Consider the following 23,948-nt stretch of genomic DNA (forward strand, 5'->3'; position numbering starts at 1 on the left):
GAAGGTTCCTTACCTCACCACTCTCCATCCTGAAGGTTCCTTAACCCACCACTCTCCATCATGTAGATCCTTACCTCACCACTCTCCATCCTGTAGGTTCCTTACCCCATCACATTTCATCCCATAGGTTCCCTACCCCACCACTCTCCATCCTGCAGATCCTTACCCCACCACTCTCCATCCTTTAGGTTCCTTACCCCACCACTCTCCATCCTGTTTTTCCTTACCTCACCACTCTCGATCCTGAAGGTTCCTTACCCCACCACTCTCCATACACTGATCTCTCCTGCAAACCACATATCCAAGCCCTTTCCACTTCCTGCCGACTTCAACTCAAAAATATTTCATGGATCCGCACATTCCTAAACCAAGAATCTGCAAAAACCCTAATCCATGCCCTCATCATCTCCTGCCTCGACTACAGTAACCTCCTGCTCTGTGGCCTCCCCTCGAACACTCTCGCACCCCTAAAATCTATTCTAAACTCTGCTGCCCGACTAATCCACCTGTCCCCCCGCTATTCCCCGGCCTCTCCCCTCTGTCAATCCCTCCACTGGCTCCCGATTGCCCAGAGACTCCAGTACAAAACCCTAACCATGACGTACAAAGCCATCCACAACCTGTCTCCTCCATACATCTGTGACCTCGTCTCCCGGTACTTTCCTGCACGCAACCTCCGATCCTCACAAGATCTCCTTCTCTACTCCCCTCTTATCTCCTCTTCCCACAATCGTATACAAGATTTCTCTCGCGTATCACCCCTACTCTGGAACCCTCTACCACAACACATCAGACTCTCGCCCACCATCGAAACCTTCAAAAAGAATCTGAAGACCGACCTCTTCCGACAAGCCTACAACCTGCAGTAACCACCAATCAACCAAACTGCTGCATGACCAGCTCTACCCTCACCTACTGTATTCTCACCCATCCCTTGTAGATTGTGAGCCCTCGCGGGCAGGGTCCTCTCTCCTCCTGTACCAGTTATGACTTGTATTGATTAAGATTATTGTAAGATTCAGTATAATCTGTAACTTATTCATTAAAATCCTTGATGTTTGCAGGCATAGGAGTCCAGTAGGCGGTGCTACTTGTGACTGACATGCACAGTCATAGTGGGAAAGACTGTCAATCACTGAATAGGACCGCCCACTGGACTCATGCACACAAACACCTGGGATTTCAATGAATAAAATTGTACGTTTTATTAAAACTTTTCCCAAATTATAAAAATCAAAATGATCAGCTCCTCCTGCTCTGTCATTTCATCATTTCACCATGACCGGTTCCCTTAATGCAGATTATTAAAAAGTCCACATAGACAACAATTGTGGCATTTTTTCAGCATCTTCTATGGCATTTTTTTTTTGCTTTATCTTCTCTATGGGAATTGAAAAAATACCAGAAAATAAGCACAAAAAAAGGACAAAGGAGACGCAACCCAACATTGGATCCTTATAGCATTTATAGGATTTTTCCTACGTGGTGAAACACCTGTAACAACAACCTATGGGATCTCTTGGAATGGCTTTTTCTATGATTTTAATTGCAAAGTCTGGAAACTCCCCGTATTACAGAGCCGTACAAGGACAAACTGATTGACATCCACGGCTACCGGCCTGAAGGTTCACATACCTGGAATAGCAGAAATACTTTTACCTATGGGATATGATTATTAACTTCCCATCTTGGCAACCGGTTCACATTTTTATCGCAGACTCTAGAACATGAGAAGAATGCTTAATACGATGTCCGATGGTCTCCTATTCCGGCAGAGGTACTACGAGGGCAACGAGTCTTCTACATGGCCACCAGGTGACATTACACTTTTTGGCTCGGTTGCCTGCTGCTCCCACAGGCAACATCAGCTTTTTTCCTAAGCGTGTCAGAAGCAGGCTCTGAGTTGACACGCAAATTCACCTGGGGGGCCACATTCTGATAAAACATCCCCTTTAGGGTATATTTACATGTATTAAAATTTTTGCTGTGGATTTATCACCTAAATCTGCACTAAAATCCATTACACTTTGCTCTTACTGAGTTTGTCGAGCAGAAACAGCTTTAAAAAAAACACCCATTTTTCTGAAGTTTTTGGAGGAGTTTTCCTTTTCCTGAAGCATTTTTTTGGGGGGGATTTGGCAGTGCCTAATTTAGGCCTCTTTCACACGTCCGATCTTCTCAAGCTATTTTCATAGATCGCATTCGTACCTGTGATGGTCTATGGGACCAGTCACATGTCTGTGATTTTTTTCGTCAGCTGAAAATCGTAGAAACATGTCCGATTTTGATCAGATCACAATCACCAAATCAAGTCTAGGGGTCCGTAAAAAAAAAAATCGGGCTGCAATTCGATGACAGTCAGAAAGAAAAAGGTGGAGAAACTTTTTTTATGTCTGCGTACAAGAAAAACTGATGACACTTGGACCAAATTTGATCCCATCAAAATCCACTTCAAAGAAGTGACCGACAATTTTTTTTATCTCCATCGGGTGTTTTTCACATCCTTTTCAAGAAAAAAAAAAAGAAAGATAAAAAAACCTCCTCGTATGAACACCAAAATTGACTTTCCTTAGAGTTTTCCAAGCGATTTGGAAGCATTTTTGGAGAAGATCTGCTCCAAAAAGCTCCTCCAAAAACTATGAGGCTAAACAAGCTCTGGATTTTGCACCTGTAAATCTGCAGCAAATCCGCTACATGTGAACACATCCATCAGAAACGTTTTTTTTTTTAATACATGAAAATCAGACCTAATGTCTGTGCCACCAAATATCCATGGTAGATGCGTCTATACGTCTGCCGCCATTGTCGGGACAGATACAGATCTCATTTCGTTGCCCATTTGGGTTTTGACCATTTGTTGAGTATTGTATAACGTGTGAGAAAAGTACACACCTGAGAAGAAGAGGCCTAGACATAAGCAGATCACCCTGCTGGGAGGGACAGATCCTCCTCCATTAACAGCTCTGGACTGAAATGTCTCTTCAAAAGACCTCACCCTGTCCATTCATGTGACCGGAGGTAGAAGAATTGGACCTCCTTTGTTTTGGACCCATTATCATAAAGCTTTTCAATTCCTTACTGAACACCATGATAATAATTATTATTCAGAGATCGGTTCCCATTATACTTCACCTATTGAACACCCCCACCCAACAAAAAAAAGAAAAATGATGTGTCGATAACTTTAGGCTCCTACAACAACAAAACTCTAACAAAAGCTGGTGAAGGTTATTACAGAGTCCAAATAAGAAAGGTCTATGGCTACAATCTATTGGGGCTTCATAAGAGTTAAGACTCAAGACCCCCTCTAACCCACACCATACTTCCAATCTGTTTTTGGAGCCAAAAACCTTTTTGGAAATACAGATCTCCATGACGCATTTCATACATCCTGAATGTGACTGACGATCTGATTATCCGGTCAACTTGAACTCTGGGAGGTTCCGGCTGCGCCAAGGAGATCTCTTAACTTTTCGGGAAGTCTTCACTTTTTTTTTCGGGAAGTCTTCCACTTTTTTTCGGGAAGTCTTCACTTTTTTTCGGGAAGTCTTTACTATTTTTCGGGAAGTCTCCCACTTTTTTTTCGGGAAGTCTTACACTTTTTTTCAGGAAGTCTTCCACTTTTTTCAGGAAGTCTTCCACTTTTTTTCGTGAAGTCTTCCACTTTTTTTGGGAAGTCTTCCACTTTTTTTCTGAATGATGGAAGTAGAGATAACCTTCAAAAAGTAATGCGTGGTAAATCTGTCCAATCCATGGTATGGCTCTGCTGCACTTTTGATGGGGAAACGGGTTTATACCCCCTGGCCACATACATGAGGTAGCAGTCACCCGAGCGTTGAGTGTTTTTTGAGGAGAAAGTTGCTGTCAGACATTTTTGACATCGGCTTATCTCCAGTGAAAATATAAGAATTCCAAATGCCCGATCCTTGTCTTCCTCCAACAGGAATGGTCATAAGGCCCTCATATACATCAGATGGTCGGATGAGATAAGATAGCTGAGATAAGATAGCCTTCCTGTAGTGTATATGGGGGCTTTAGGCCATTTATGTAGAAAGGATCAGGCATGTTGAAATTCAACATGCCCGATCCTTCTTTATCCCAAGCACCTGCCATTGGGGGACAGAGTTGGGGCACCACCTTATAAATTAGATAATATTTAGGTCTGGCCAAAATATCGGGCAACCTATTGTAATACTGGATATCCAATGTGTATAGACAAATAACAGTATATATATATATATATATATATATATATATACACACATACATACATTAGTTTCAGAGGAAGCTTTTGTTTGTGCAGTAAACATTGTCCTTGTGCTTTATGGACCTGTAAACTGGACATAACATGACCTGTAAATAAATTATATTTTGCCCTCACGTGTCCACACCCATAAAGGACATGACACGTCGTATTTGTTAGTGTTTCACCTCACAGCTTTCTACATCCAGAGCCTATGATAGTCAGTCATAAAAAACTAACAGAACAATGACCAGTTATTATGGGTCAGTAGTGACTTGTACAGATCAAACTGGTTGAAGAAAAGTCGTAACGGCTGAAATTACTCACTCAAAGATCTAGTCAGACACGTCCGGGTGACAACCAATATGGCCGACACTGCAGATCCACAAGTCATGAAAGCCAGGCGGTCATTATGGGCACCTACTGGTCCTTCGAATGCCAAACCAAACAGGACAACTCAGTTCAACCCGCTTCATGACTCAGAACTTTCTGCTTTCTTTGCTGTCTATCACCCTGACATGGGGCGTCGATACAAGACATTTCCTTCCTGACCCAGTCTCACCTGCAACCTACAGGCACTTGTAACCACCCACATGAGACGGTATGTGAGGAGTGTCTCACATATGGAGGTAGAGGAAGAATGCAGATATTTCTCATATTATGCGTATTGTTCACTGCTATCAGCCATATCATTGGGAAAAGTAGGGAGGAAGTATTCTTCTATTAACATGAAGTCCCTAACTTTATATATCAGCAATTCCACATAATGTTCCAGAACTACTATAGCACGTTGTAGAACCTTCTGCCCAAAATACATTATTCAGGCTTCCTATAGTATATCAATGACTCCTGCTATATGGAGGTGTTCATAGGTTCAAGTGACTGCAGAGGCATATAATCACAATGTATGGTGTGGACACTCCAGAAGACCGCGACTTCCAGTGGTTCCTCATAATGTGAGGTAGACAGACACTCCAGGAGACAATGACTTCCAGCCATTCCTTTCAATGAGATGTAGATACTCTAGGAGACTGTAACTTCCAGCCATTCCTCACAATGCGGGGTGAACAGTCCAGGAGACAGTGACTTCCAGTCATTCCTCACAATGCGGGGTGGACAGTCCAGGAGACAGTGACTTCCAGCCATTCCTCACAATGTGAGGTGGACACTCCAGGGGACAGTGACTTCCAGCCATTCCTCACATTGTGAGGTGGACAATCCAGGAGACAGTGACTTCCAGCCATTCCTCACAATGTGAGGTGGACACTCCAGGGGACAGTGACTTCCAGCCATTCCTCACAATGTGAGGTGGACACTCCAGGAGACAGTGACTTCCAGCCATTCCTCACAATGTGAGGTGGACACTCCAGGAGACAGTGACTTCCAGCCATTCCTCACAATGTGAGGTGGACACTCCAGGAGACAGTGACTTCCAGCCATTCCTCACAATTTGAGGTGGACACTCCAGGGGACAGTGACTTCCAGCCATTCCTCACAATGTGAGGTGGACACTGCAGGAGACAGTGACTTCCAGCCATTCCTCACAATGCAGTGTGGACACTCCAGGAGATGGTGGCTTCCAGCCTTTTCTCACAATGCAGGGTGAATAGTCCAAGAGTCCAGGACTTTCAGTAAATTGATCGCACTATTATCCTCTTAGCCCAACATTAAAGTTTGATTGTCTCCTTAAACAGCCTCTAAACACATGGCACAAGAGATGTCCATGCTGGAGATGGTCTGGGGGAAGATTTATGTACCCATCAGGATTCTTTACTTTCTTTTACCCCTTTAATGGCAGCAGATCTGTACTAAGGCTCTCGGCAAACACTAGGGTGGCACCCTAAGGTGTAAGTTGGGTGGACTCACTTCAAGTTTCAAGGAGAGGAGTTCGCTTACTTCTTTGTCCGGTCTCAAGCATCCAACTCTCACAGTCTCGATACAGACCATAATGCCCGGCCCGACGGTGAATCTTCTGATGCCAACACATCAGCCTCATCAGCAAATGAAACTGTTGAGTTCGGGTTGGAGACTCGCGACCCGTCCGGATATTGTGGTCCGTATTCAGACTGTGAATGTTGGATGTGTGAAACCAGCTTGTTTGGGAAAAGGTATGTTGGGGACCCTATCTTTTTCTACAGAGGGCTTACAATACTCCACATCCTCGTGGTTTTCTATGTGCCATGCTGCATTTTTTTGTACTTGTGTACTTGGGGAAGAAAGTCATTTTTATAAGCTTTAAAAATAAAAAAATATAAATAAACAAAAACTATGACCATGAATGAAACTCGGGGTCCTTCATTGTCAGTAACAAAATATATCTCTATCATTATTGTTTTTGGAGTAGAGGGGGCAGCATTCACTCAAATCAGTAAAAAGAAATGCCTGATAGCAGAGGACAATAACTCGCCCACCAACCAAAGCCAGTGTAGTAATAAGAATGCACAGACACAAATTAGGAATCATACCACTGCTATTTCTGTCTAATTTTACTGCCCGATACCAATAAAACCTGAACCGTGTCATTTCATAAAAAAGTATCCTCCACCAATTAGGAACCTGGTCGTTTCAGCAGCCGTATTATCCGGACGGGACCGTGAGAAAGTCATGAATCAAATGATGCGGCCGCTTTCCCCAATGACATTTTTTTTGTCTCTCCTGGTGCCTCCGCCCAAGTAAATCCAGCAGAAGAGCCGGGGAGTGGAGCCGAAAATATTTATAGAGCAGGTGGAGGAAAGAAGAAGAGGCGCTGAAGAAGTTTCTGGGCTGAATGAAAGGGCCGGTACACCGCCCCATGTTCTCCGGGTCAGGCAAAAAAACATCAGCTCAAGTTATATACAGTCATACATATACAGGGTGACCAAAAACCAAGCCCCTTCTGTATACCGGACTCCATCCCAATATTACCAATATGCCCAATATGTAAGTTATTGTTCAGGGGGAAAGTTAAAAAAAAGTACAGGGTGGGCCATAAATATGGATGCACCTAAATAAAATGGGAATGGTTGGTAATAATCAACTTCTTGTTTGTGGCACATTAGTATATAGGAGGGGGAAAACTTTTCAAGATGGGTGGTGACCGTGGCGGCCATTTTGAAGTTGGCCATTTTGGATCCAACTTTATAAATGGCCCACCCAGGTGTATCCATATAAATGGCCCACCCTGTATAGGCCAAAAAATCCAAAACAGCCACTCGTTTACTTTTTGCTACTATTGGTTTGTTATTAGAGGGGCGGTCCTCTGAATTTGAGTAGAGTAGATGCCACATACAAAGCCCGTCGGTCTGTGGAGGACCTGCATCCTGGATGTGGTGTAATACTTCAGTTCCCCTGTGGAGATGCTGTAGGGAAACTAAACATTTACTTTCCCGCAGATTACAGATGATCGCTGGGGGTCCCAGCAGGAGAACATCATATTTTGGACTTTCTTTGTCTCGCTATGTTCAACTGATCTGTAGGTGGCCCTGCCAGGATCTCGTTTATCAGGATACAGACAGGACCCTGAACTAGGAGACTAAACACAATGTGAACACGGCCTGAGAAATGAAACGGACGAGGTTGAGTTTGGTGAGATCTGCTTTTTTAGACCCCAATTTATTCACCTATTAACCCTTTCTCCGCATAGCCAGGACTGCTCAACTCTCACTCGCGGCAGCACTGCCCAGAGTGATCAACAAAAAGTTGCACAATATGATAAAAGGGTTTTAGATAAACCATGGCTTCTTTCTATCAGGCACAGCGCCTCTCTTGTCCATAGGGGATTGCATCTCAGCCACCCGTTCACTGAGCTGCAATACCATATGTAGCCTGTGAGGAAGAGTGGCGCTGTTTCTATCAGTACATTCAACCTCTGTAAACAGGTTAAACTGATGCCGGATTATCAGATTAACAGTAATGTATACATTTGTATACACAACAACCATCCTGTACCTGTTTTTCCTGCAACCTTGCATTGCCCAACGTTTAAATATTACCTTTCGTAAAATCACAACCCGTGCAAAAAAATGTCATCAATGCAAAAGACGTGACTCATTATGGGTAATTGCATATGTCCAATGAATCAAACCACCATAACCTTTAATAAGTGACGCCATTTTATTCTGCCGGTAACAATCCTGTGGACTTCTAGGACTAAATTTGGGACGTGAGAACTGTGAACAGACAGGTGATACTGATATAAAAAAAAATGTGCAAATTGTATGAATGCAATGAAACTGCTGAACCAAGGATTCACAAATTGGATTTAACAACACCACACCTGTCCACTATAATTAATCCGGCCGAGCTGCAATACCACATACAGCCTTCGGACAGGGGTGGCGCTATTTTTTTGGAAAACCCCTTTAAATGCACAAGTGACAGAGAACATAAGAAATATTTTATACCAGGAGCTCCCAAAATGTGGCTTTCCATCAACTGAAGAATGAAAACTCTGAGCATGATGAGAGTTGTAGTTTTATAAAAGTATTAGGGTCACAGGTCAGGGGTCACATCAGAGGTTGTAAGAGGACAAACCTTTCTAGGCTTTATCTTGTCTTGAATATCGTATTGTCCGATTCCCTTGTAGCTTATTCCCAGCCACCAGGGGATTCCTTGCTTGTCCTGGAAAGATTGGGAAAAAAAGTTTTATCAAAGTGTTCCAAACTAGGAATAATGTCTATCCTACAATTGACCTATATGTACATTATGAGCCACAGAACAACGACTGGGGCACCAACTTGCACTGATGGCCAACACCCATCTGATCGGTATGGTGGGTTTAAGATAATTTGGCTGGCAGTCATCTTGGCGTCTCGCCCATAGACAGGAGCAGACATGGACTGGCCCTCGGGAGAACAGGTAAATCTCCCGGTGGGCCCCCATTCTCCTCTATATGAGCAATAGTTGGCAAAATGGTGAAAAGAGGTTTTTCAATCCAGCAAAGTGAAATAAAAGCAAAAATATTTTATTACGACTTTATTAAAATAGTAGAATGAGCATAAAAAAATATACTGACACTTTTCGAGTCTAGCTGACTCTTAATCATAGATATACCGGTAGTTAAAAAAAGGACAATCGGTCACTGTTTTTCATTTGTTCTCACGCCTTTCCTTTCCTGAGATACGGTCCCTTCTTCCCGGTATGTAAATGAAGTCTTGTTAGAAACTGGGCGTGGTCTTCAGGAACACACCCACAGATAAGAGTTTATCACCACACCCACTTAGTTAACAAGACTAGATTTATATACAGGGAAGAAGGGGCCATATCTCAGAAATGGAGAGGGGCAGGAGCAAGAGAAAAACATCACCGAAATCAGGAGAACAGAAGCATTTACACCAGACAAAAAAAATTACATATTTATGGCAAGTGACAAGTCGCCTTTAAGTCATCTGCCCTGCTAGAAAGATGCCATAGATTTGAATCGGGACCTGTATCCAACTCAAAAATAGTGGTCTCCAGACTATTCTCTCACGTCCGCTTTAAAAAAGAGATGACAACCTATGGGCAGTCAAACAAGTGTGAATAAATAGTATATATGATCCCCACAGCAGCATCAAGACAAGGGACCCCTGTTCTCGGGATGGGTGCTGGTCCTAGAGGTGAATGTGCCGTAAGTGTCCGAGGTATGGATACCCCTTTTAGGAGCAAGTTAGGAACAATTTTCTGAATTTAGGTTCAAACGGCCTTTAATAAGTTATTGTTATTTTGATTTTAGCCTACGAAACATTCCCAGGATTATGTAAAAGAAAAAATCCATAAAAGATGTTAAAAACCCTAAGTGAAACAACAGCCAGCCAGCATGTGAAGTAGCCCAGGGGATGCAGCTCAATGCCAGGCAGCAGAAGACAAAGGAAATGAAAGCAATAGAAAAACTTCCAGCGTTTCATAGAGAACATCTTCATAAAAGATCAAAACCCTGGAAGCGCACGGCCAATTCTTTCCACTTTATTAAAGGCCGTCTTGACCTAGTAATAAAGTCTGTGAAGATGAAAATAACCATTTTATGGATGTGTTTATAGAGGAACGGTCACTGACCTTTACTTTGTAGTAATGAACACCATATGTGGGCAGAGCTTCCACTATTTTCATGTACCTGTAGGTGGGGGAACAGAGAAAGAAGAAAAGATGTTGCATAAAATATTGAACTAAAGTTGACATTTATTGCAGTTTTGTCATCACAACGGTCATCTAGTGGCCGACACACTGCGGGCATCCTACAATATTCACTGGGCTAGCTGACAATTAACTACATCATACCAAGTAAAAGACTGCAGGCAATTAGGTTAGTGACCTGTAGAATAGTGAAAAGTGGGCCATCCTGGATGTCCACGTGCTGCGCTGACCAGCGTATGAGCTGGTGGTGCAAATGGAACCAGTGGACAACTACCCCCCAAGTTTTTCTTCAGGGAGGATGCCAACTGGTTCCCACAACTGAAAACAAGTTAAAGCGTAATTTCCAACATTTGAAATTATCGCCTATCCTATGGATAGGTGATGACTTGGGGGCTGTTGTGGGTTTGAAACTCTGAAATGCCTTGTCCAAATCAATCAACACTTTCCGATCACCGAGTTAGAAACTTATCAAGTATCCTGTGAAATAACGCTTTAACCAAAGGATTAATATTGTAGTCTAAGTTAATCCAGTACTAGCATTGAGCAAAAAGATTTGCAGGACCCTGGTCCAGCGGTCACATCATAACCATGCGAACTTCCTCCAACCTGCGGCATCCCCAGCGACTCTTCTGATTAGTAGGTCCAGCGCGATATTGTGCCTAATAACATTATGGGGCGACAGGTAGGAGGAGGCTCACGGTGCTCTGGCCCGGTAGCCCCAGACTTCCAGTGTGACCACCAGACCAGGATCTTTTTGCTCAACTTTACCCAATACACGTTGGATTTACATAAATGTGGTGGCACCTTTTGCCACGGTACCAATTTTTTTCCTCCCGCCCATACGTAGACCCCCAAAATAATCTGCCAACATTTAGACAGGGTCTTCCACGAGGGGATCATATGAAGTGCCGAGAATTTTACATCATGACCAAGCCTCTTCCAGACCCCTCCATGGAAGAACTCTCCTGGAAGCGTTGCTTCCTGAAAAGTTTCAAGAAGAATTTGGTGTGCATGCGAGAGATTTGCCAAATCCTCCATCAGTCAGGGTGTGCTCTCTCATGTTTCTGGAGTTTTGGCAAATTTGGCGCCCAATGTATTGCACCAATATCCATCTACAAGCCATACTAGGGATATCAAAGAGGGATCCCTTGAGTTATCAGAGCACAGAGGAGGACACCGTGCACCTCATGCACATGCGTATCTTACCGGACTATGGCTTGTCCTCTAGTGACACCTTTTAGCTTCTTGCAATGTTCGATGACTCGATCCTCACTAGACGTGAAAAAAGAATAAAATTTGCATTACAAGACAGTCGATGTTGTCTTCTTCCTCCTTCATTGCTATATTTGCGCATTTTAGCACATTGCCAACCATGTGGCATTTATAAAATGGTTTTATGTGGCAGAGGAGCCTTTGGAGCCAAGGCCACCTGCATCTCCTTCAGCTTCACCCCTGGTTACTGAGTGACTGTCCATGCAGCAAATACTCCTGCAATCCAATGTGCGTCGGTGGTAAGAAGCTACAACCCCATGTGGCCGGCTACTAGTATTGAGGAATGTTCCGGTACGGGTTGCATAGTCGTGCAGATCGAGTACATACCAGTAGGTAATGGACGGGTGTTCGTGCAGCGTTCTGGTGGGAAGTGCTGGCAGAATCTTCAGATCTTTTCGTGCATTTTCATCACTAGAGCAGAACACAGAAGAAGAAAAGTGAAACTATTGTTTGTTTTTCCTGGTAGGGGATGAATTACTAATCACCGAGGAGCATTGTTCATTTACACTCAAATTTCAAGGTGGACTGTTCTTGAGTGACAGCGACACAATACAATTAGGGTATGTACACCTCTGACTGTTAGGATGGAAGCTACAGACTGCAGAGAAAAGCAGGATCAGACTTTAAGAAAGCAAACGGCAAAACCATAACAAAAATACCATAAATAAAATCTAAAAATTGTGCAAAAATTTTCTATTTAGCCACTTAATCTGCTCAAACTGGGTGACGTATAGTAAGCCTAGCATGAAAGCTTCCATGACGCTTGTCACTGCGCTTTCTTCGAATCATGTGCAATGCATTTCAGCGCAACTAGGCAGATTTTTGGAAAATTGAGTGTCAACCTCCTTGGAACGGCTATGGGAACCATATTGGTCATTCACTGCCTTTGCTAAAAAAAAAAAGGCAATATTAACAGATTATTTGTAGGCTATAGGTCTCCATAGATGTGAGATTATAGTCAGTCAAACCCTCTGATATCAGATCAGTATCGTGTAGCTCGGTTATAGGCAGTATATGCCGGTTTTACAGACCAACGCCAGCATATCCTTACATTATGCCCCCTAAATATAATACTGCCACTCACTGTGATACACACTGTACTCCCCTAAAGAAACTAGCCACGTGAAATCCACCACCTTGGCCTCCACGATGACCGTTTGGTGATCCTATCCAGTCGAGACGAAACGGCCAACGCAAACATGTTGTTCTCCTTTCTTACCACAGCACCCTTAGACTTCAGTAGACAAGAACACCTCTTCTACATGTGGCTACGATAGAAGTTCAGGTATGGTCTTAGTCTCAAAGGCAGAAAGTGCCCCCCAACCCTTATTTTAGCTCTGGTGACCACATCGGATTTAGGTAATGAAAGGCCTCTATAAAGTACACCCCCTTTTGGAACTGCCTAAAGATCTCTGATCCAATATTTTAGGCAAACTGTCCCTTACAAGAAATTTCCGAGCAGGGCCAGAAGAGGTTTGGTTGTTCTACCGACGCCTTTCGATGAGGAAATCACTTTTGGATCAAGGTCATAGGCATCAACAATGTGGTCTATCAGGTGAGAAGTTATGGTGAATTTCCTCAGATTTTCTTAACAACCTTCCTGTCTAGTAGTTTAGTCATTCGCAGAGGTTCCTTTCAACACAATGAGGGAAAAAAAAGCTTTTTTTTGTTCTGTCAAAATGCGGGCAATATATAAATCTCGTCTAACGATGGAAATTTTTTTGAGTTGGAGGAAACACGCAACGAGGCTCATCATCCACACGTGCATCGGTCGGGAACAAAACGGTTCATTTCAGTAAAGTAGAATCTGATCATTAATAATCGTTTTGTAATCAGCGCTCCAATTCTGGAATTTCAAGAATGTGAAAGATCGTGCTCCTGCAATTATAGCGAGTCTAATAAATCTCCTCCGATCACTAAACATGGCCTGACCGAAAGCTAAAACAAGTCAGACTGAAAACCCACAAATTTTCAATATCATTTTCCTTCCAAATTTAATTTACTCACAATGTAATAATTTGGAAAAGGTATTAATTAAAAATTTGATAAATCATCTCTGCTACCCATTTATTGAAAGAATAGCAAAATTAAAGGCGTTTTCCGGCATTTTTGGGGAAATACATATCCAATCCATCCTCCGTACTGCACTGATGGTGCCCTGCCTGGTTTTTCGTCCTGTAACGCTGGCCTAAAATGCTCAAAACTGTAAAGTAACGTAAACTATCACCTTTTAGGAGGCCCAATTTGCAAGAGGATTCTGTGAAAATTGGGACCACTACAAAATGGATATCATGACGAATCTGGAGACATGTGACCCTCACCGTTATGGGCAAAGATTGGCTGCCATGGATCGGTGCCAAGGTGAAACGTCAAAACCAGAAGGGCACCAAGGAACTAGGAGTAAAACTGGAAAATCCTTGTAAAGGTCACTTTTTTCACAATCTAATTTTTTACCATTTTAAAATACCGGAAAAACAAATTTTAAATTTTTTTTCAAGGGACATTTTTAGTGTTTTTTCATATTGATTGTCATGATTTATGTGCTTTTCTTGGCATTTTTTTAGTACTAGAAAGAAAAATTATACCCAGTGCATATTTGGATTAAAAAAAATAATAAATATATATATATATATATATATATATATATATATATATATATATATATATATATATATATATATGAGTTAAAATACCACTGACCTAAAAAGGTTCCATTAATACACAATTAAAACTAAAACACATTGCTTTAAATGCCTCTATTGACTTTATCCATCATGTTGGTAGCCAATCAGCTTTCCCATAAACTTTTACAAAGTTCTAAGAAAATAAAAAGTTACATTTGCTGGTTAACTTTTTGTGCCTTTTTTGCTGTGTATTTTTTATTTTTCTACTTTTTATGGCAGCTTTATGCTTAATATATGACTAGGAATTCACCCCTCAAAAAAACATATTTACTGAATGTCAATGAAGAATGACAATTATTAGGAAGTCGATTTGCATTTTCTGCTGTACCAATAGAGATTTCTGGAAAGAGACAGGGGCTGTGTTTATTCTGCTGTGAGTCCCTATAGCAGTGGCAAACGTTCAACACATGTTCCAAGGGGATAGACAAGAGTGGCCATTGTCAGGGGGCTTCTGGTGCTATTTTTGACATGTGTTTTATTGTGTTTATCCTGTCCATACAGAAGTCAGACTAATCAGCCCGGCAGTCACCAGAACAACGCTCCCTGCTGGGAAGGCATGTGCTGACACCACAGAACAACTCATATTAAGAAGCATTTGTCACCCGGGCCACCAATCCTGCCTTTCCGGATTCTGCACCAGTTATCAACTTAACATGTTCCTTGAACTGTGATTTATGATCTGATTTAGGTATTGTATGACTGACCGCGCTGTTATTTTTTGGCTCCAGGGAAATTCTCAACTAACTGGCTGATGCCTTTTATGAATCTGCGAGGAGGTCATCAGAATACAGGCCACCAATAAAAGCACCTTCTATGGTTCAGGAGATACAGGCTGACATAAAACATCCTATGTCTGCCCTCAAAAAGGTTTTTATTTTTAACAAAAGCTTTACATGCAATCTTCTATGGAAGAGAGTTGCAAAAAGGGGCAAAGTTTATAAGATAAAGTGGGAGATTGGCCCACCAGAAACTGGAGGATCCTCTGGAAGACCCAACAGGTCCCGTAAGATCCAGAAGAGTTCACAGTGCAAGCAAGTGGGGCATGCACCCGTTTTATATAACTAGTCGATTATCCCCAGATTCAGATTCTCAGCTTCTAGAGGAAGTCATCAGAATACACGTCACCAATAAAAGCACCTGGTGTGGTGCAGGAGACACGGGATGACATACAACATCCTGTGTTGGCCCCAACAAGGTGTTTCTTTTTCCCAAAAAGTTTCATATGCAATCTTCTATGGAAGAGCATTGTACAAAATTGATAAGAGAAAGGGGGGGGACTGGCCCACCAGAAACTGGAGAATCATCTGGTGGACCCAACAGGTCCCTTGAGGTCCACCAGAGTTCACAGTGCAAGTAAGGCAGAGAATGAACCCGCTTTATAGAACTAGTCAATTATCCCTAGTCTTAGCTTCCTTTGCTAAGGTCAAGGTAGTCCAGTCTCTATTTCAGATTTGATTGCCCATGAAAGAGCTTTTCATATCACATGATCTGTATCGGGAACTTTTGGTGCAATTCTATGAGTATGAGTAGCACTGGCTGATAATTTTTGTAATGTGCCTTGGAAACCACAGGTCATAACTTTTCTTCTGCTGCTCATCAGTAGATGGGAAAGGAAGGCCTCCTGGCTTCAACGTTAGGCTGTTGGTAAATTTTGCCCTTTCCATAATAGCATTCTTCGGGTCTTAGGACGACTGTACTCATTAGATGAATGGCAACTGAACCTGACGATTTCACAACCTGACCAACTGATGTTTATCATAACGACGGCAAATGTTGGGAAATAGAAGACCTGAGGATATTGGATTTGTTCACGAGGGAGATAAGCTGCAGCTAGAGATGTCTGGTAGAAGCCCAATAGCATGCTCTGTCATGACGAGCACGCATGTGAATAAACGGGGATAAAAGCTGTTGACCGGATGATTGTTTGGCCGACAGCTATCTCTCCCGTCTCTCTCCTCAACATGAACACACCCTTCTGCTCCCTATTAAAGGGTAGCTGCCAGACTCCTTTGGCAAAATCTAATTTTGCTGCTAAAAGAAGGATTTTTCTTTGAAATTCCAATTGTCCTCTTTCCTCCAACATCGATGAGAAGTCAAAAAGCTCAATAATCATTATATTGTAGACCATAACGCTGATATCGGAAGGTTAATACGACTTTAGTCTTTAGTCTAATTTGTGTAGAGGCGTTTTGGTCAGAATTCCTTCATGGCCATTATTTATGGCACATGGTCAATCAGACTTCTTGCCCCAAGCTTATGTTGACCAAGAAGCAGATAAATTGTAGTCTGATGTGATGACAAAGAAGATATTGAAGATATTGTATCGCCAAGACTCTCATCAAGACACTTTAATACTCTCCTTATCTTGAGATGTTTGCCTCCCTAGAAGGACTCCTCCTGATTCAGCAAATATGATTACAACCACTCAAGATAATAGGAGTTTGGAAAATTAGACAAGGAACCAGGGGGCAAATTAAACTCCAGGTGATCCAGGGAGTCAGGATAAGCTCAGAGCTGTACTTTTGTAACAGCTGAAGAACCCCACATTGGAGACCAACACTATGATGCATGAAAGTTGATATTGCCATGGTATATGGTCATCATTACAGGCTTTACGCAAAGGTACAATAAAGACCTGTCTTAGTAATGAGATGTGTTCTCCACTCCGCTACTACTCTGTACACTGAGGCCATGTGGCAAAAATGGGACATGCTGAAACCTGAGGATATGTAAATATTAGTAGAATACACAGAGGTTACACCTCTCAAACAAATCCAAGGCGGCACAGAAATCGGAACGTCTTCTGACACTAAAGAACACAATGCACAATGTTTAGGTTGTCGGAGAGTGGAAACACTTGCTTATGATCTCGTAATAGAAGTTCATCAATAAATGAAAAGCTTATGTCATATATGATTTGTGATATCCCTTTACAGATGACTGCTAAATTTTCAACCTCCTTGAAAATGGATGTATAAATGGACCCAAAGGAATCGCAGCTTACAGGATGTTTCACCAATGTGGACAAGCGTTTCCACCCAAGTTTTTTATGGTCCTGAGACCCAGACCATGACGAAGTCTCAAACTGAAATATCTTCATGCACAGATATGAAGGAGGGGTGTAAAGCACATCGCCATTGGACTGGTTTTTTTCAACATGCCCAATCCTTGGTTCTTATAGAGAGGTTTCTCGAAATTGACTTATTCCCTCTCCGCACTGAACATGTGCAGACTTGGCTGCGCATGCTGATAGGGTTATGTTGGTTGACAACTATATAAGGGTACAACAACAGAAAACTCCACACATATTGTACGTGCTGGGTATTAGGAAGAGATCCCAAGCAGGTATAGTTAAAATAAATTTTTATTCAAAATATAATTTAAAAAAACATAAAAAAGCAAAATATTGTAAAGGGACACCAAGCATAAGTGAGGAAAGTCAAAATACACAAAATAGCGCATATACATGCACAAATACATGTATAATAACTCCCTCTATGTAGTAGAAAGATAAATATGTCCCGAAGTGTAATGCTCAATAAGTAGTAGTACCTCACTAACATAGCACCACCTGAGACCAGGTAAGCGATCTGGCAATCGATGAAGTATAACTCCTTATAATTTGCAAGTGGTAGCTAGATCAATACTGTATTTGCTACAATAGCTTTAACAAAGCTAACCAATAAATACAAGACAAGGAGAAAAAATTAAGGTATATTACCAGTTAACAGGTGGCCACGAGAATATGTTCGGCATTCCCTCACCCCGACGCGCGTTTTGCCGCCAGCTTCTTCCAAGGGCATGTAGCTTTGTTACAGCTACTGTATTATTGCAAATATACTATTGATATAGCTATTCCTTGCAATTTATAAGGGGTTATACTTCATTGATTGCCAGATCACTTACCTTGTCTCAGGTGGTGCTATTCAGTAGAAGGCACTCGTTCCCCATTATCACTTTTAATGATAAATAGACGATGCCAATTTTAATAATGATCTTGAACTGAAAGTCTGGCAAAAGGTTCTCATCTGTGAGTCCTACACTCGATGGCTTTGTCTACGTTACTGATACCAATCATTTGTGGTTCACTGCACCTTCTCTGTGTTTGATAACCAGCCCGAAATCATGTCTGGTCTTTTTTTTTTTGTTCTGTGATTTACCACCAGTCAAGCCAACATTATTCACGGTCAACTTGGAATCTGATGGAAAGCATCAAAACAAACTGTTATTGCCTCACTCCCAGCTTCTTCCTGTCCTCACAATAGGTGGCTTTGCTACATTAGACCAAGTCCTTTATGTTGACCCTGGCATTGTGTGCATGCCTTGGCCTGTTATTACAGTGGCTCTTTTCCTAAAGAAACCATGGAGCTTTTCATATTTGATAGCTTCGGGGTTTCTCCTCACTCAAATGTACATCTACATCTCTTTCCTATGTTTTACCAAAGACTCGTATGCCAACCAAGGAGGGTGAGTTATAACTGGGTGCCCATGGAGGTTCCTTATGAATCCGTAAAGGTGAAAAATGTGATGCTCCATTATGGAGGCATTGTTCAGTATATGGTTTAAGTAATATGGACCTGTAGGGTATATCTACACCACCGTATAGACTACTGGATCGTCATAGGGCTGATGACCAAACCCAAAACCCTTAGCTGAACCGAACACTAGCCATGGACTGATCGTAAGGCCCCCTATATCCTTTAGATAACTTTCATCCAAACAGTCATTCGGCTGGCGGCTATCTCTTCCAATTTCCCCATGTACAGGAAAACTCCGCTTGACCAAACGTTCCTGTGTTCTCTATGTGAGCAGAAGTAAAAGTTCGGCCATTGGAAATCCAATAGACCGGATGGTTCTCTCTTCCGACATCATCTGTCTTAGGGAGAGTCAGGAAGCCACCATATATATTGTCATCCGAACCCGGATGAGATCGGTGGGTTTGTCAGACTTTTATCTAATGTGTTGGGGCATTTCTTAGGGCTTATGCAGATACCCAAGCAACAAAGTTCGAGCACGGACCGCAACGCACAGACTGACCGGGAATTATTTGGCGCTGTGGTTAGCACAGCAGCCTTGCAGCGCTGGAGTCCTAGGTTCTAATCCCACCTTGGACAACATCTGCAAAGAGTTTGTATGTTCTCTCCGTGTTTGCGTGGGTTTCCTCTGGGCACTCCGGTTTCCTCCCACATTCCAAAGACATACTGATAGGGAATTTAAATTGTGAGCCCCATCGGGGACAGTGATGATAATGTGTGCAACCTGTAAAGCACTGCGTAATATGTTAGCGCTATATAAAAATAAAGATTATTATTATTATTATTATTATTTGAGGCCGTCACGCTCAGGTTCATGTATTGTGGTCCATGTTCAGACCGATTTGCACGGACGTCTGCATGAGCCCTTAGGACATTATTACAATTCAATATTGTTTAATATCTTAAAAAAAAAAGTTTATCCTAATTTATCAGATAATATAAAAATGAAGACATAAAAATCTGTGACTATTACAGTTGAGAGTGACATGATTTAACCTTTCCTGATCAAACCGTGAGTCACTAACAAACGTAACCCTTCAGAGGGTCGTTCGGAGAGGATTACCTACGACAAGGGACCAAATGTTCCAATATTTTCAATTTCTTTTAATTTGGTATTATCCCTACCTCAAAGACTTGAAGAACGGCAGCTTTTCACAGCGAGCTATCCCGGCAATTAGCTGACTCGCAAAATAACTCCAAAACAAATGAAATGCCTAAAATTCCTCAGGGAGTTAAATTTACCAGTGGTTGTTTTTTTAATATTAGTTTTTTCCAGATTTTATGTCAAATAAAATGAGAATTTATGCAAAGAACTAATATTTCTTCAGTACTTTAAGATCTCTCATCGGAATTTGACGTTTTGTTTTTATACATACAGTGTATACAAATCTCTCTCCTGTGTTGTTGAATGTTGCCGCCATAAGCCTTTCATAAATTACAGATAGCTGTCGGCCGACAGCTAATTCTCCTGCCCCTACCACCATACACATGCACGCTCTTCTCAGCCGAGCATGCATGGGTTGTGAGCTGTAGTCAGATGTCAATATGGTTGTTTATCACCTGAAAGCACAAAACAATCAAGTCCTTAAAACCCAACAGCCCAAAAGTTTCTTACCCCCCAACATCTGTCAAGTCTAGTCACCCCAATTAAACACTAATTTGGGTGGTCTTTTCATTCAAAATCAGCAGTGTTGGCCAACATTAATCTTGCGTGCATGTCCCCGTCATACATTTCCATGGTGGATTTGCCTATGGCCATGACATCATCTATGCGAACAGCATAGCTAGAGATGAGCGAGCATGCAATGCAGGTAGGTGCAGGCTCCACTAGATGGCAGAAGAGTGGAAGCAGGACTGCACCTGAACAGAGCTGGCCTGAGGTATGCAGTGAGGCTACCACAGGTGGCAGCAGAATAGTCAAACAAGCCGGGTCAAATCCTAGACTGTAACACAGTACCAAAGGAATAACCAGACTCACGGTCAGAGACAAGTCAGGGAGTCAGTAATGGTCAGGAGCGGATAAGCCAAAAGACAGAAGCAGGTCAGGATACAAGCCAAGTCAAAACCAGGGAGTCAGCACACTAAAGGGAAACACTGAGTCAAGACGGGAATAGGGGAAAACAGAGACACGGGTTCAGACAGCAAACGCAGCAGGACAAATCAGAGCAATCAGAGTCAGCTACAGCAGCACTAGACAAAAACTATAATTCACATGATCTGCAGGAAGCAGCAGCGATAAATAGCCAACCTGAGCCCAGGCTGAGGCTCGGAAAGGTTTACTCTTGACATGACCAGACCGGGAAAAAGGGAAAACAGGACTCAAAACCAAGCCTAGATCATGCAAATATTATACAAAAATTAGGAAAAAGGCGGAAGCTTTCTCATTGTTGAACCTGGACTAATAAAGCACTCTGACAATAAATTGCAGGTTTCCGTACCTTGTATTTTATCCCGGTTGCTGCTGTAGTTTTGCACCCACCTATCCATTTTTTCCACTGTGCTAGGAGGGGCCTTTGTTGGATGAAAACACAAAGTTTAGTAGAAAGTTGCACAATGTTTCTTTGCATGAACTTCCTTAAGGATACTCGAAGCTACAACTCCTTTACTCTGCACTGAGATTTGCTTCTTGGCACTTCGCCCCAACACCTAGATCTCTCGCAGCGTGCGTCGGTGCCATTCCCCTGCACAGACACTTACGGTAATAGCCGAGGAGTAAGGTGTGTAGATTAAAGTGGAGACGCACAATAATAATTTAGGTCACAATAGCTTCGGGCAGGACAAACTTTAAAAACAAGTTTCCAATTCGATGTGATCCAACATTATTTTCCTACGTAATTCTTGATCCATGGAACCGAACACAAATAAGGAGGCGTTAGGTCTGCCCTTGCGTCTGAGTATGGGTCGTGTTCGGTCACCAAAAATAAGCGCTGGGAGACGGATGGTGTTTATTTTGTTTTTTTAAGTGCACGTCTGTTTGTGCAACGCCGGGCCCGCATTCATCTGTCCTAACAGGTCGTACTGCTCCGGAGATATTAAAAGCTTCTTCTTTTGGCAGCCTGGATGAAGGAGACTCCCGTGCTATTAGCTAAACCAACAAGAGCTGCACCGTCTGAAATGTAATCCTTATCCTGGTGGATGCAGGCGGCCTGAATTTTATTACTAAAAGGGTTTGTCTCATCATGGTTAAGTATTATAGCCATTATGTAGATAATAAAAGATGAAAACTATTTGCCTTTTACATGGCATAAAAAAAATAATCCAGTGAAGAGTTATTATGACTTTTACTTACTTAGTATGGCGCCACCTGGTGTCTATAATGTATAACAATGTGTGCGTCCACCTGTTGAGCTGAGTGCTGGTGGACGCACGTGCTCAGTCACTTTCTTCTCGCCTTACAACTCACTGTCTGCATAGTAATCCTCTGTTCAACATGCTTGTCAGGAAAGGAACCGTATGTCAATACTTACATCCGAAATCGTGGTACCCATAACCCCACCCCATATCTGCCTGGAAACTCCGACAAAACACCATAAGAATGCCAACTTTATGCAATTAGTATGATAACTGCCCACTTTGTGATCTGTTTCTGGTACACACGTCCTGGATATCCCGGGCTCCGCTTCCATCCATTGGGTCCGCTGCCCTCTGTTGTGCTCCACGTTGAGTTCTGCAAATTGCCCGGCATGGATCAATTACATCATCTATTTAAGGCCCATTGACATGCACCTGTGTCTTGGGATTGAGTCTCTAGACCTTTATGTGCTCCACCTTCTGTGCAGACTGTATTTTACTCACTTCCGTCCTTGCTGGCATCCACCACAAAACATCATAAGAATGCCAACTTTATGTAATTAGTATGATAACTGCCCACTTTGTGATCTGTTTCTGGTACACACCTGTACTGGATATCTCGGGCTCTGTTTCCTTCCCTTGGGTCTGCTGCCCTCTGTTGAGCTCCACGCTGGATTTTTCTGTTTCCACTTTCTGTGAATACTGTACATTACTCGCTTCCGTCCTTGCTGGGATCCACTTCATCCATCCTACAGCTTCTGAGATTCCTGAGTGTGTCATGTCAAGTTCCCACGTGGCACCAACACCTGGAGACCGAGTGCCCTCCCAAACCTAAGACTTAAAGGATCCACCTCACCTGGTGAGCCTAACAATATAATTGGACAATCCCATTCGTTCCACGTCTAAAGGTCAGAAAAGAGGGACACATACTGCAGCCTAACCCGACCCATGGAAATAGTGCCCATACTAAAGCCCCTTTGTGTTTCCACACAATTTAATGCACCTTCTATGGCCCCCTTACAGTAAGATGCCCCCACAATGTCCCTCCGCACAGTATGAAGCCCAAATATATCCCACAATCCAACCCAAAGGCGAATAACCAGTCACCAAGCCCCATGATGAACAATGTCCTCTGTGTTGTGCATGTGCTGGCGCAGCAGCCGTGACGTGGCGACATTATTGTGTGCCAAGTCTGAGATGTCCCAGGTAAATGGTGGAGCAGAGTGCTAAACTTCCCTGCTCCACCATTATATTTAACTGCATCCTACAGTCATAGAGTTGTAAGCAAGACAGGCCATGAACCTCTCATGACAAGGCCGCGCCAAATCTGCTACTGACCCACTAAATACTGGACGGTTGGGAGGCATTCAATCCTACCAAAAACTGGACAGTTGGGGGGCGTGGATGAGCGTGAATGAGTGATGAATGAGTATGAACGGCAGTATAGCTGAGAAGACTCCTTCTGCATCTGAACTAAGAAAGGACTACAGTGTCAGCTGCCAGCAGGGGAAGGAGACTGATTTTGTTATAAAAAAAATGATGAAAAGAGTATTTTTTCCCAAAAACATTGCAAATGACTTTGACACAGCTTTTTTGGGGACTTTTTGATATGAAATGATTTATAAGATAACCCATTTAAAGGGGTTGGATGAGGACAGAAAATAGACTACACGGTTGGGGTCCCGTAGTGGATTGATCATACGGCATCACCGCGGCTGGTAAACAAATTGGGGAAATTAGGGTTTAAGGGGGTGTATATGGAGACATGACTGAGATGGATCTGAGGTTGCTTTTTTTTTGGGGGGGGGGGGGGAGATTGGACAGGTTGGATTT

General features: G+C 42.6%; 1 protein-coding gene across 2 annotated transcripts in view; it reads right to left on the reverse strand.

Annotated features, from left to right (window-relative positions):
• Window positions 1-23,948, reverse strand: part of FRMD4B (FERM domain containing 4B) — a 195,853-nt gene that overhangs the window by 19,771 nt on the left and 152,134 nt on the right. For both annotated transcript variants that reach the window (XM_077276140.1, XM_077276139.1), the window contains exons 8-11: window positions 11,933-12,016; window positions 11,540-11,605; window positions 10,256-10,313; window positions 8,756-8,842 (exon numbers count right to left, since the gene is read on the reverse strand). In XM_077276140.1, coding sequence (XP_077132255.1) covers window positions 8,756-8,842; window positions 10,256-10,313; window positions 11,540-11,605; window positions 11,933-12,016 — 295 coding nt within the window. The remainder of the gene's footprint in view (window positions 1-8,755; window positions 8,843-10,255; window positions 10,314-11,539; window positions 11,606-11,932; window positions 12,017-23,948) is intronic.

This window comes from Ranitomeya variabilis, chromosome 8 (genome assembly GCF_051348905.1).
Source record: "Ranitomeya variabilis isolate aRanVar5 chromosome 8, aRanVar5.hap1, whole genome shotgun sequence".
Lineage (NCBI taxonomy): Eukaryota > Metazoa > Chordata > Amphibia > Anura > Dendrobatidae > Ranitomeya > Ranitomeya variabilis.